This window comes from Podarcis pityusensis (assembly GCF_964106645.2).
Source record: "Podarcis pityusensis genome assembly, chromosome: 4".
In the NCBI taxonomy this organism is placed as follows: Eukaryota; Metazoa; Chordata; class Lepidosauria; order Squamata; family Lacertidae; genus Podarcis; species Podarcis pityusensis.
This window is the reverse complement of record NC_138027.1, coordinates 79,487,749-79,502,513: the sequence shown is the minus strand read 5'-3', so window position 1 is coordinate 79,502,513 and position 14,765 is coordinate 79,487,749. Positions and strand designations below refer to the sequence as shown.

At 42.0% G+C, this 14,765-nt stretch overlaps 1 protein-coding gene across 3 annotated transcripts in view; it reads left to right on the top strand.

Annotated features, from left to right (window-relative positions):
* Window positions 1-14,765, top strand: part of TMEM255B (transmembrane protein 255B) — a 65,427-nt gene that overhangs the window by 14,931 nt on the left and 35,731 nt on the right. Inside the window, exons 1-4 of one of the 3 annotated variants that reach the window (XM_081003245.1) lie at window positions 2,658-2,781; window positions 5,056-5,138; window positions 12,719-12,861; window positions 13,798-13,860. In XM_081003245.1, the coding sequence (XP_080859371.1) occupies window positions 5,135-5,138; window positions 12,719-12,861; window positions 13,798-13,860 (210 nt within the window). In that variant the 5' untranslated portion in view covers window positions 2,658-2,781; window positions 5,056-5,134. Of the gene's footprint in view, window positions 1-2,628; window positions 2,782-5,055; window positions 5,139-12,718; window positions 12,862-13,797; window positions 13,861-14,765 lie in introns of those variants that run through there. The other 2 variants (XM_081003243.1, XM_081003244.1) reach the window with 2 other exon arrangements.

The following is a 14,765-nucleotide window of genomic DNA, read 5'->3' as shown; positions in this document are numbered from 1 at the left end:
TAATCTTGTGGTGAAAAGGTTCCACAAATCTAATTTGTAACCTGCCATTTTAGTTGTGTTGCGAAGTGGAAATTATTACGGAACAAAACTGCCAACACTGTTCTTTTATACCTGTTAATATTCTTCAACTCTAACCCTTATGGTTGTGTTGTGTTTCCTCTTTATCTGCGTTTCTTCTAATGACAAACAAGCTCGTAAGCAGAAACTTATAGATGATAACTTATAGATGATCACTACTCACAGATTTTAGGAAAAAAGTTGCCCCGTAGCTGTTGAAAATTTGGAAGTTGTAGAAAAAGGTTCTGGCTATAACCATTGCTTTCTGTTTGCCTTTATCTCTGCTAACAGCCGCTGTTACTTTTATGCTTAATTAATTATGCCTTTTTTAAAAAAGAACAACAGGCAGGGATGGAGAAGGGCAAGTAGGAGCACTTTTTCTCTAGTGCGAAAATGGTCAAAGGATAAGCTGACATTTTATTTTTTATGATTCAGAAGAGCTTCTGTAGAAATGAAATGTCACCCCTAACTTCAGTGCCTTCTAGGCCACATCCGCAGAGGAACTATTCTAGAATAGGACTGGCCTAGAACATGGCTTGTTGGGTACCATATTCATTTGTTCCTGGGAGCTTTTATGTCTAAAGGAGGGCTGGGGAACTTGTGAGCCTCCAAAAGTTGGACTCTCAAGTTCCATCAGCTCCAACCAGCATGGCCAGTGGTCTGGAGTGATGAGAGACTTGTAATTCCACAACATCTGGGAGATCACAGTTTACCTCCCCCAATCTAAACCAAGATACTTGGTAGTGGGTTGTGATTATTTATGACTTTTGATACAGGATATTAAGTGCACTTGTGAGCTTTTCTCTCATTTCCCCCCGTTACATTTTATTGTTTCAACATTTTTTAACATATACAACCAAAACGCAAAATCAAAATTTTGTCTTTTCTCTTATTTTTGGCGACTTCCCACCCCAATTTCCATGGAGTTGTTGTTTCTCCCCTCCTGCTGTGCCCTGTCTTCTTATCTATCAAATCACAGTCATGATATTATAATCTACTCTCTTCTGTTGCTCATAGCTCAAATCTTGCTCGTGAGTTCATCATACTTCTTAATACTTCTTAAGGGATAAAAAAAGAGGGGGAATCCATTCTCCCATAAGGAATTTCCATTGAAGTCTTGCGAGTTTTTCTCATGCTGCTTGTGTGGAGGTTGTTAATGCAGGACAGAAAACTGAAAGGGTGGCTTAAGAATCCTAGGCAATCTAAGTACTATATTTGTCTTTTGGATGAAGGAAAAGCAAAAAAGGGGGGGAAATATTGTTCGGTTTTCACATGGAGACTAAAATGTACTCTTAATTAAGCTGAGGTCAACTGCATGTGGAATATAGTAGTGTGTGGAAGGGGTATTGGGCTGTTGCTACTGCTTAGAGAGAAATGGTGGTTAACTGTTTCTGCCTGCTTGTTTGCCTTCTGTCTGGGCAAGGAAAATATGCCATAGGGCATGGTTGCCAACATGGTGCCCTCCATGCTGAAGTCCCTTCAGACCCAGCCAGCGGAGCCAATGATCAGGGGATGATGGGAATAGTAGCCCAACCACACGGATTACCTGTCACAGAGAGCTGGTCATGGAAGGAGAAGCCAGATCTCTCACACTCACCTCTGCTTTCTTTCTGGATCATCTTGTTGGATTGGATCACGTTGAATGATCTTGTTGGATTGGATCCAACAAGTCCGTTCCTCCACACCACGTGGCCCAATGAGAGAGGCTAGGCAGACACCTGCTTTTTCTTGTTTTCTCCCCACAAAAGGGTGTGGGGAGAGGGCAGGTGAGTGATCAGAGATCACCTCTTGCTCAACCAGAAGATGAAATGCTGGGTGATGCTGTGGATGGCCAAACTTGGCCCTCCAGATGTTTTGGGACTACAACTCCCATCTAGCTAACAGGACCAGTGGTCAGGGATGATGGGAATTGTAGTCCCAAAACATCTGGAGGGCCAAGATTGGCCATGCCTGCGTGTGGAGGCGGCCACCATGCCCTCTTGGGTGGCACAGCAGGTTCACCCAGTTGAGCCTCCACTGCTGGAAACCCCTCAAAGGGAGAATCCAGGAGTTCAGGAGAGAGAGAGAGAGAGAGAGAGGATGAGGTGGCTGCTCCCTGCATGACCCGTGACCAACCATGTTATACCACCCAGAGCAAGGGCGGGGAGCCATTTTCAGTGCAAGGGGCCCACAACCATCCGGGCAACCAAAACGCATTGCTCAGGTTCAAGGACAAATATACTCGTGGGGGAAAGCAGCATTAGCGTGGGATGTGACCCAGGAACGCCATTCCCTTTGGTTCCATCCCGCTTTCTCCTGCATCTTCTCTGCCCCACAAGAAAAGGCGGGAAGTTGACCGGCGGCTGCCTCTCCCCTTTGCACGAGCCTGGAGCCGAGCGGGCTGCCCCTGAGCCCTCAGCCGCCCTCCTCCTGGCAGCGTGGCGAGGCGGGATCTCTCTCTCCCCCTCCAGTAGCGCCCAAGGACCCCGGGGAGAGCGACTGGCTCGCTCGCTCCTCCTCCCTCGGGCTCCGGCGCCGCCTCTGGTCCTGCCCTCCGGCGGCGGCGGCGGCGGCGCCTGCCTCCCAGCCAGCCTCCTTTCCTTGGGGCCAGTTTATTCCCGAGGCGAGCCGTGCATGCTGCCCTCGGCGTCCCGCCGTGAGGCGAAGAGCGCGGCGCTCGGAGGATGCAGCCTCCCGCCGCTCCGGTTTCCATGACTGACCCTTTGGCCGTGCTGGACCCCACAGGTAAGACCTGCGGGCTGAGGGCGAGCAGAGCCGGAGAAGCAGCGAGGCAGAAGCAGGTGGGCTTATATTCCGCCTTCTTTCTGTACCCGGCACAGTTTTACACCCTGGGGAAACATATCTGCATCTGCCGTTTTTGCTTCAAGTAGTTCCAGAGGGAGACGTACTACCTCGCATGCACATGGATAAGTGAGAAGGGAATATAAGATTTTATTTCCCGCTCCAATTGGGGGGCGGGGGGGGGGGGAGGAGACTGCATTTTTCTCCCCTTCACAAATATTGGATCCTCTCGAGCCCAGATCACTCGTGTTCTGCCTGCTGTGAACTTCTAGAATGGGGGTGTCTCCCCACCCCCTGAGTTGGGCACAGGGCAGATTTCACACGACCAAGAAGACACGAGTTCAGAAGAACTTGCGCGTTGAGCTCTGGAGGGAGAAACCAACGGAGCCAAAGGGCCAGGTAATTGCGCCAAACCTTCTTCCACTTTGGAGAGGCTAACAAGTGTTTGCAAAAAAACAAAGAAACACCTCCCACCGGAGCTTCTAAGAGCTCTCCATGTTCTTAGGAAGGGCGATTCATTCTGCACAGTGAAGGCTCCCTAATGTATTTCATGTCTTTGAGCTCATTCCTCCTAGGCACTGCAGCCCAACGTGGGAAGCTGACTTAAAGCGAGTTAGACCTTGAGTCCATCTGCCTTAGTATTGTTAGCGTTGACTGGCAGTGGACCTCCAGGATTTCAGGCAGGGAAGCGGGGCATTCCCACGCTTGCCTGGAAATGCCAGTGAATGATTTTGGGGACCTTCATCACGCAAAGCAGGTTTTGTATCATCCAAGCTACAACCCTTTCCTCAAAGACACGTTCAAGTAGAATGAATTAGTTTGACTTGTTCTCCTCCCCCAACCCCAATATCATATAGATACAGTGCTGTTTTTCTAGAAGCAGAGGTGCCAGAGCTCACCACGAACTTCCTTGTTCTCTTAGAGACAGATAGATAGATATTTCAGAGGTTCCTTTGATACTGCTTTAACCAATTTATTGCTTTGGGGACGGGATGGGACTGGGAGGCGATTTGAGTTTCTCTGCAAGGATCTGTTGTCTGCCTCCCCCTCCTGACTAAGGAGACTCCAGTGCACAATCAAGCTGTTAACTTTTTTTCCGCCCCCTGAGAGGACTGCAGTGTACATAAATCTATTCTTAAATATATATATATAAAAATAGATAAATAAAAACAAGGCCACAGAATCATGCTGCATGCTTTCATCTGAACTATCCATCTTAAATGTTGCAGGTTATCGGTTTCTGGTTGAAAATTAGTAGTAATTAAATATATGTAATTACTTTCGAAATCTTGTGTAGACATGGTGCTTGTTTTACTGCCTATCATCGTATGTCTTTAAACAGCAATTGGGGCGAGCAGCTTATTACCGAAGAGTCCCATGTTATGATTCTCAGTGATAGAGTTTTCCCCTTGATGAAAGAAAGAAAGAAAGAAAGAAAAGAGATGATAATCCCACAGGCGTTAATTGCCATGCAGATTCATACATGTGAATCTCACTCCAGGAATACATACTGTTGACCAGGCACCCCCAAACTCAGCCTGCCAGATGTTTTTGGACTACAATTCCCATCATCCCTGACCACTGGTCCTGATAGCTAGGGATGATGGGGGTTGTAGTCCGAAAACATCTGGAGGGCCGAGTTTGGGGATGCCTGCTGTTGACCAAGGCCATGTGCAATTTTTGCTGTGTTAACGTACACACAGGTGTTTTTTAAAAGGAATTTTGTAACGCTTGAGCTAGCCCTCAGATACTGATTGGTGTTAGATAAAATGAAGAGTGGCAATATGATTCATGGTTTCTCTCATAATTTTTCCACACGTTGTCCAAAAAGCCTGGAGTTTGGGGGAGCATTTCTCTGTCCAGGACAGATACACTCCCACTCCTTTAGGAACAATTCATATACAGAAAACCACATTATGTCGAAGCCTGCCCATCTATGAAGACTTATGCATTTTCCGGCATTGAAATCATGGTACAAAGGGTTATGAAGTAACAAAAGAATAAGAGTGCCTTGAAAATGTGAAGAATGCATTTCGTTCACCACTGAGTACCCACGCCTATATAGAGGGAAATATTTGTCCTTTCTGGGCAGCTTCTCCCATCTCTTTGAAAAAGAAATTTAGGGAGCCTAATTGGATTTAAAGAAAAGATCAGGGAAGCCCTGTGTGGAATTTAACTTTTGCAGTAAAGTTTCTAATAATATGCACACTTACCTAGGAATCTTAAAACAAGAAGAAGCACCCATTCCAATGAAGGAAAGCAATTAATTGGAATCGTCCCTCTGATTGCAACCGACATGTGTGAGCACATCTTGTATTTTAGTTTTAGCCGTGTCTTAAAGAACACTGTTCTGACTTAAAATTGTAGTGTGTTGAATTGTCCTACCTTTGGGAAACACTATTCCATACATTATTTTATGTGGAATAGCTATTGTATCCTGATTCTGTCCTCATTGTTTCAAATATAAGACTAGAACTGTAATAAATAGATACGTTGACAACATTTATAGCCCATGGTCTTGCCAGTCTTTAATCATCCTGATTGTGCGGGCAAACAGAAGCTAAATGATGTTTAGATAGATGTAACTGCACATTGTTTACTGGGGGGAATGGAGGTTCAAAAGACCACATTTCAGATCTTTCTAAAAAAAAAATTTTTGTACGTAATTTGCAGAATGCACAAAAATCTGGCAAGGGAGCTTATAGAGATGCATGAGACTAAAATAGTGGGAGGCAAGCAACTTGTTCTGGATTTGTTCTGGATCCTATTGTTGATTGTTATTGATTGCCATGCATATGTTTTTTTAAAAGCCCAATTACAACTCCCTTTAAGTATTTCTAAGTCTCATTGATTTCAATGAGAGAATTCTGTACTACGAGCTTCTTAATTGGAATTCCAGAGGGACCACTGGATCATGCCTTTTTTATTTTTGCCCTTTTCCTGCTAATCCACTTGAATGGTAATGTTGCATATTTACTAGTTCATTTGTGCAGTGCTGCTGGTGGCTGTAGTTAATTCAATTACTGCATGCATAGAGGAGTCCTAGCTTGTTCAATAGCAAACTGGAAAACATGATACAATGTGCTTTTGAGAACCTTAAGGGAAGAGACCGTTTGGAATGTAAAGGTTCTCTTTTAGAATCCTTCTATTGAAATCTGTTTCAAGCTATGATATTTACAATCAACTTCCATTTTACCAGCAGAATTTCCTTGCAGTTTACCTTTGTTTGGAAGATATGTGCTGTGATTTCAGTCAAATTTCCTTCTAAGGAAGCACGTTAAGGGCTGGGACATCATTGTATTTGGAACAAGGAAGAAAGAGTTTAAAATAAGAACAGGGTTATAGAATTGTTACTGTGCAGCCATTTAGAGTTATGGCCCACTATTTCAAATATATTAGTTTCCTATATTTCCAACATCTTTTTACGCTGATCTCTCAGTTCTTTTGACAAAAGCAATGCCAGCATCCAATGATGTCCTTCTGCTCATGCAACAGAGATCAGCTTGTGCAATGGGACTTCCAGGTTCTCTTTCTCCATCCTCCAGCTCTCCCATGTGCCTAAAAGTCTGCTCTGGAAGGTCTGCTGATGCCATAGAATAGATAGATTGATCTTAGCCTTTTGGTAAAAATAAATAGTTGGTTTTCATCTTCAGGCCCTTTAGGTCTTTAGGACTGTTTGTTTAGACCATGCAAAGCGGGGCATGAACAAATGTTGCATTGTGGATTTCTCCTCTTCAGGACCTAAGGCAGCCATGTCTGATTCCAGGAACTCCATTGAATTCCCTTTCCAACCAGGTCCCTTCCCTCAGCAGACACTATTATCTGGCTACTGAGCATTAGGCTGATTACTTTTTGACCCATTAGCTTTCCCACCTAAATAATTGTACTTCTGCAAACTTTGGGGTTCCTTTGAGCATGCTGATATATCCTTAATTTTCAGTGGTCCTGTTTTAGCTACAAACCTGTTAGCACTCACCATCTAAGTTCTTACACTGATGTATAAAGTGTTGGGTCTCTTCTGTTTGCAAGAGGGTTTTTAATAGATGCAAGGTTATTTTTTTAAAAAAAAAACAACCTCTGTCTTTTCTGATTTCCACAGTTGTGCTATTCACATGACAACTGGATTTATGTTTCCATTTTAGCCATCCCAGATTACCTATTTGATAAAATATTTTTTACTTGCCTTTTTTCTGCCCTTAACTTGTATTCTCATAAAGTAATATAAATGGCACATAAAAGTCAGATCCAATACTTTATTGCTTCCATAACGTTCATTAAAACCAGTACAATGTAAAATATCTGTACTGTATACTGATTTTTGTCTGAATAGTATGAGGTAAGCAATTCTTGCCATCATGACACACAATAAAAAATACATAAAATAAATAATCCCTGTTAATTTTGTTGTTGTCTTGTCCACTTGACTTTGGGTGGCATATTTAAAAACACTACTGCTCAAATAGATTTTCATTAAAACTTTGAAATAAAGACAAATGAGGATTCTGTTACCTTAACCAGTCATTAAATTATTAATTGGAGAAGTAATTGATACCAAAGCAATGGAGTCAACATTAATACTGTATTACTATAGCTAAATTATTGAGAACATAAAATCAGGGTTTCTGTCCCCTCTTCTCTTAAATTCAATAAGCTAAGGATCTGCATATATAATATACACAACCAGGTTCTACCACGTAAATTCATAATAGCCTGTCTTGGGGTTTGCAATAGCACCTATTTATTAGTTTCTCTGAGTGCTGGACAAATCAAACATTTTTTCCAGAGGAAGCAATTTCCAAAAGCATATTGTGGACTATGCACATTAAGCCGTCACATATAGTATGAGGATGCAATGTATAATGCACCATTCTTTAAATTTACCTGTACAACTTGCCTCCCCCCCCCCCCATGGACAAATACAATTCTTTAAATGTTGGTGTTGCTACCAAACATTTGGATACTGAATATCATGGTACTGATAGTATTCTCTGTGTGTACGTATTCTTTCTTTTAATAGCCGGTTCACCGTGTTACTGGTGATTAAATGTTTAGAACATTTTTTGTAACACCATGCAATTTAGAAAGCTGTAAGGTCTTACACTCAAGTGGAATAAACCTTACTTATCTAAGTAATACCCACTTTCTGTAACTCACTGTGCATGGAGTTTGTATATACTAGGGAGTCCAGTCCTATGCATGCTTACTCAGATGGAGTTTCACTGAGTTAGTCTAAGGGCTTAGTCTAAGGTGAATGATATAGGATTGCAGCCACTGTTGTTCAGGTATCACAATGCCCCAGACAGCATTGTAGGCTTGGTTTTGAACCCTTTACATCTGTTGGTATGAAGGAACTCCTCATTTTCAAGAGGTTGAAATGCGACAAAAAACAAGACAGCAATACAATTAAAAACCATATAGCATCTATCACAGAATACTACAGGTATCTAGCACAACATACAACAGACGGGGGGATGGGACATTTAGTAGTTGGCCAAGACCCTCAGCAATTTTCAAGTGGTCCATGGGGAACCTCTGTACTAAATAATTTCCCAAGGCAGTAAATGACATGAGAAATTCCACTTTTTGTTGAATAACTACTTTAGCTATTCAGTTTCCTACCTCTTGGCTGGGCCATGAAACAGACCAGGTAGTCAGCTATACTTGCTGAAATTTTCCACTTCTTCACAACTATTTGCAGGAGCCCTGTCCCCATTTCCATCTAGAAACCATAATCAGGCAAGGGGTGGGTGCTCTCTGATGGGACAATCCTATGCAATTTAAACAACTCTTGTTGTGTTCAGTTGGGTTTCCTCACATGGGATTGCAGCCCTAATCTCTCTTCTCCTTTCCCATGGATACATCTAATTAATATTTGAGGTGTGGTCAAACACTCCTGAGACAAGGAACCTGTACTGCACAGCACAACAGTTAAGATGGGACAGAACTGTTTACTGAAAGAAATCGCACGACTCTAATGAGAAAAGAGAACAATCCCAAAATGTGTATTGCATAACATGCAAACTGAACCATGATGAACACACTATGTTGGCCAGAGTGTTCTAAGGTATCATTATCTGACTTATAATAAACTAATCAATGCTCAAATCAGTAGTTGTGGAGGCAAAATTATTTGCCTTCTAAATTTGTGACATGGCAACTTTCAGTGTGCTATCCAGGTGCTACTATTACCCTGCCAACCAAAGTAGCCAAGCAAAATTTATAAGTTCACTGTAATGGGTCAAGAACACATTTTCCCTAGGTTTTTCTTGACTTACCATAGAGCTGAAAGTGTCTTACAAATGTTGCAAGCAGTAACTTAAGTCGCAAATTATGAACATTACAGGGTTGCGACGATAGGCAAATTTGTGAGTTCTGGGTGGGTGGCTACTCTTTAAGGCGAGTGGGTAGTAATGCTTCTATGAAGAATAATACACACATGCATCTATCCTACCCTTTGCAAAAGAAAATGCACAAATCCTTTTTTTAAAGCAAGCTGCTTCAAGTTGGTGATAACATGGGCTTTAGCCTGCAGGAACTCACCACAACTACCTTTCTCTGGACATGCTGAAAACATGCAGAACAATTGTTTTACACTAGAATCCATCATATTGAGTTTTGTGGGGTTTATTGGAGGGGATTTCAGCTTGAATTCCCTTGCTCTTTGTATATGCAGGGTGTTGGAGATGATTTCAAGGCAACTTTGCCACAGAACGTTAACTTGTGTCATTTCAGATGCCTGAGTGACTTTTGAAATCCAGCGTCCCACTTTTGTACCTTTCACTCACATTTAGTCACGGGTTTGTAGATGCTTAGATTTCTGCTGATGTAAATCCAGTGGATGTTTTCTTTAAAAACATCTCTTCAGTAAATCCAATAGAACTTATACTAAAACTTATTTCTTAGAGCTTACAAACACGTTTTTTTCTCTAAGTAGGCAGTGTACAGGGACTTGTGCATTATAAAATACTGTAACCCTGGATGTAAAATACTGTAATACTGGACTTAACCAAATATGAATGTAGTGGTTTCTAGAAGCATATTGAATCTGGAGAGATAGCAGGAGGAGGAAGAGACTCCTCCTGTTTTCTGGTGTGGTTCTTCTCTTGTGTGTGTGTGAAGGATTACAAATTCAAAGCACTAGCCTGGACCTTTAAAATGTCTGACACTTGGAGTTATGCTTCAGTTCTGCTGGTCCTTTGAACAGAAATGTCATTCCTTTTTAATAGTATCATCCATTGAAAACCCTGTGCTAGAGGAGGAGACGGGGAGAGAGAATATGAGATACCAAAGAGACCTTTTTCAGATTACTCTTGAATCATGGCTGCTCTTGCGTGCAGTTTGTCTTTCTAGAGAGCCTAACTAAATGTTCCATGCAGATGCAGGCAATAAAATCCTAATGGTCAATTCAAAGAGGGGGGGAAAAGAGGAGAGAAAGCGAAGATAATTTGTAGAAGGGATAAGCAGCTGAGAAGACAAAATGCTTTAGCCTTGCCCTTTCCTGTGCCTTCTGATTCTCTTCTTCAGATCACTCTCCCCAGCTGCCCTCCCTCCCCAGTTAGAAATGCATGGGTGGATTGGTGGAAGTGAAATCATCAGTATTCCTGGTGGTGCCCTTGTGGAAAGCACCGTCAGGCTGGGGGTGAGCCAGCCTGGGATCTGTTGGGTCCTGAGGTGGGTTTGGATCTTGCTCCAGGCTGGTGCAGCAATTTGTCTTGCTCCCTTTACTCCCACTTCTCCAAATGGTTTACAAAAGTATGCACAAATAAATCTTAATAAAAGTTTAAGCACAGAATAAAAAAAACAACAGAGTTTTAATTACCTTTAAATTGTGCAAAATATTACTAGAAATCATCAGGAGCTAATCAGGAGCATACCAAATATAGACCCCAATACAGACCAGCCATAAAAAGATAACAGCCACTTAAAGATGGAGGGATGTAACCTCTCTAAGCTCATGAAGAATTGAGAAGGCCCTATTTCAATATATTTTTTTCATAACAGACTAACAGTGTCTGTGTGTACATGCTTTAGTGGATCTCTGAACATTGTCTACTTGAAAAGCTCTGTCTAAGAGTTATTGGTTCTTTGGTTTTTCTGCTTTGAGAGGGTTGGTGAGTAGACAGAACCTAAACTATGTGATTCAAGAGAACTTTGCGCATTAGCCCCTCCTCAGCTAATATCATCTTCAGAAGGGTAATTTAAGCTGGGAAACAATGAAAGGGGACAGTTCTAAGGCCCCCAACAAAACAGCTCTTCACCAGACTCTGATCATGGTTCTCTGGCACATTTTGTTTGACCCTGGAGTGTTGGGCTTGGCTATTGGGTTTTGAGCTCAAAGCCATGCTCACCTACAGGGTCAGCCTACCCATGTTGCAGGGTAAAGTGGTCGTCTCAGGTGGCAGATCTGGACTCCTCCTCCGTGGCCATGCCACACTGCTCCTGCCACTACTTTAGATGCCCCTGAAGTAGATGTGTGCCTGCAGGAGGCAGTAGTGTGGTGGGGGCAGAATATTTTGCCTCAAGCAGCAAAATATCCTTAGCCAGCCCTGCTCACCTATAAAACCAGGGCTGGCCCTACCATTAGGAAGAGTGAAACAGGTGCTTCAAGTAGCCAGTGCTGGGATGCCGGAAGTGGCAGTAGGGTGTTGGACAGCACATCTTTCTTTGCCTTGTGGACTGCTCTGCACTTTAAGCTGGCTGTTCTCAGGTACGCTGGAGAAAGCTGTCCTGCCACTCATGTTGAAATAAGATTTAGTTGTCAGTCCAGTTATCTTCTGCACACAGAATCATAAAATTGTGGAGTTGGAAGGGACCCCAATGGTCATCTGGTTCAGCTCCCTGCAAGGCAGAAATCTCAGCTAAAGCATCCATGACGGATGGCCATCCAATCTCTGCTTAAAGACCTCCAAGGAATGAGAGTCCACAACCTCCCAGGGGAGTCCATTCTATTGTCAAACAGCTCTTACTGTCAGAAAGTTTCCCCTGATGTTTAATGGGAATCTCCTTTCTTGTAACTTGAAGCCCTTGGTTCGAGTCCTACCTTCCAGAGCAGGAGAAAAGAAGCTTGCTCCATCTTCCATTTGAAACCCCTGAGATATTTAAAGATAACTATCATATCTCCTCTCAGTCTCCTATTTTCCAGGCTAAACATACCCAGGTCCTTCAACCGTTCCTCGTAAGATTTGATCATCTTGGTAGCCCTCCTCTGCACACATTCCACCTTGTCAACACCCTTCCTAAATTGTGGTGCCCAGATTGGAGACAGTATTCCAGGAGTGGTCTGGCAAAGACAGAATAGAGTCGTACTATTTCGTCCGTTGATCTGGACACTATACTTCTGTTGATGCATGGAATGGGGGAGGGGGTGCCACCTAGCCCTTTGGATCAGGCAGCAAAATGGCTTGAGCTGTCCCTGTATGAAACTCACTGGAAAGCCTTAGGCAAGCTGCTGTTTCTTAGCCTACGCGACAGGGTTGGTTATAAGGTTAATTCACCATTTTTAATTCCTTTGTGGGAGAGTAGTGTTATGTACTGAAGTTCTCACCCTGGGCCAGCAGGGGGATACTGTAGATAGTTTTCACTTAGGTCCACATATGCAAATAAGGGATTGAAAGTGACGTTCAGTGATTGGATAGTTACAGAAAATGGTTACTGTTGCGTTCTAGTGGAGCTCTATATAAGCAGGCTGGCTGAACCCTTCAGTTCAGTTCTGTTCTGGCCTGTGAATAAACAAGAGCTGTTTGAAGAATCACTGTGTCGTCTGATATGTTCACCAACAACTTAACAAGTAGGATACAGGTGTAGCACGTTGCTGCCGCCTTGGGATTTGTGCATATGTATTGTGGTGCTTATAATAACATTTCCTTCCCTCGCTCCACAGGGCACTTTGCAAAAAGGAAGAAAACTTCTCTATGGTTCACAATCGCCCTCTTGATAGTGTCTGTTTTCATACTGACCATAGGCCTTGCAGCTACCACCAGAACAGAAAATGTAACTGTGGGCGGTTATTATCCAGGAATAATCGTAAGTAGGAATTATATTTTAGGGTTTCAAGTATTTACAATGCTGTGTGCCATGCAATGAAGTAACCATTGTGCAGAATTATCTGCCCAACAAAGCTTTTTTGTGGAATTGACAGCTCAAGCAATGTTAACCTGATTGTGTGTGTACGTATGTTTGTGTGTGTGTGTATGTGTGAAAGCGAAGACAAGCAAGCTAGCACATCCTGAGTAGATTAGAACAAGATACTGGTAGATGGATACAGGGCTCCACTGCAAGTATTGTTAGGAATATTAATAACCCATCTATCTTTAGTTCTGAATCTCTGTCATGAGTAATATTTCATGGAGAGAGCTGCCTAAATGTCCATTATTTCCTACTGTGTTTCACATACATAGATACATGTTGCACAGACTTGGGGAGTACAGAACAAGCTCAGATTGATATATATGTGTTGGAAGATAAGGTCTCATGTGCAGCAGCACGTAAAATGCTAAAATCCAAAATGAAAGTTGGAACAACAATACTTGTGGGAAAATTTAATCAGGAAGTAAATTCTGTACTCCTGCCTCATTTTCCGCTGTTTCCAGAATTTTAGGTATTTTATTTACAGTAATTAATAAACATTTCTTCCTTCCTATATAGTTTATATATTAATAGCTGCAGTTGCCATAAGCCTTGAACCTGTACATACCGCTCAGTTGGAGCAACTCTAAAACAAGATAGAATCCCAGGCTATTTGTGATCTCCAATATGATTTTAAACGTTGTTTGTATTTTTAAACCTGTAATGTGCAATCTTTAACCACATTTAAGCTGCTGGACCGGGTTTACACATAGTGATAGCATGGTTTAATAAATGATTGTTAAACAAACCATGGCTTAACATGGTGTGCAAACCAGGACACTATCCTATATACACAGCTAAGTTGACCTGTTGTTTCTTTGTTCTTCGCCACAGCTTGGTTTTGGGTCCTTCCTAGGGATTATCGGTATCCATCTTGTAGAGAACCGGAAGCAAATGGTAAGCACATAATATATTTAAATGTTGTTTTAAAAAATCTATAAGATTAAATATGTTCTTGCAGACCTCAGACATTTCATTCTCCATGTATCCTTCAACAGTCAAGTGGTCAGTTGACCTGTTGTGTTTCAACTCTCCCCTCTCCTGCGTTTCAACTTTTTAAAGGGGTATATGAGATCCCTTCCATTATTTACCATGAGACCAATATTTTACCTAGGCATGTTTTGGTTTCTGGTTTGCTTTTTCTCCCATTGTTTTTCCTCCTGTAACTGATACCCCAATGCAGATTTCATAGTTGAGGGGTTGTCAGAACTTTGTTTGCCCTTAAGAAAACAAATACATATTCTGTGCATGCTTTTTGTGTAAAATAATAAAAAGTTAACCATTGTGTATCCCATCAACTTTTATGTTACTATTCTTTTGTCATGCGATACTAATGCATTTTAATACAGTTTAATAAATTAAACTGTTTATATTTTGAAATCAAATCATCCCCAGCTACATCTTCAAAGGCCTCAGCTGGACCCTGACAGCTACTCTGAAAACAAGTGGTTTTGGGGGGTTAAAAAGCTTACCAAATTTGCAACGTTACCTTCTCCAAACAATGAGGGTTAAATCCTGCAGTTCTTTTCTTGTTTTTTATATATATATATATATATATATATATATATATATATATTGATATCCAGAAAAGGTTCAAATTAATCAGAACTGCAAAAACCAAGTCATTGATTTTGTCAGCCTGCCTTCAGCTGTTCCTCACCTAATTATGATTTTAAAAGCCTGCTCTTCATACTGAGCTTGAGTAATATTTCAAATGATGCCCGAGTATGTATTTTTTAAGAAGCATATTTGTGGAGAGTCATGAGCTCAGTATATGTACCTCTCGGAACTAGGGGGATATC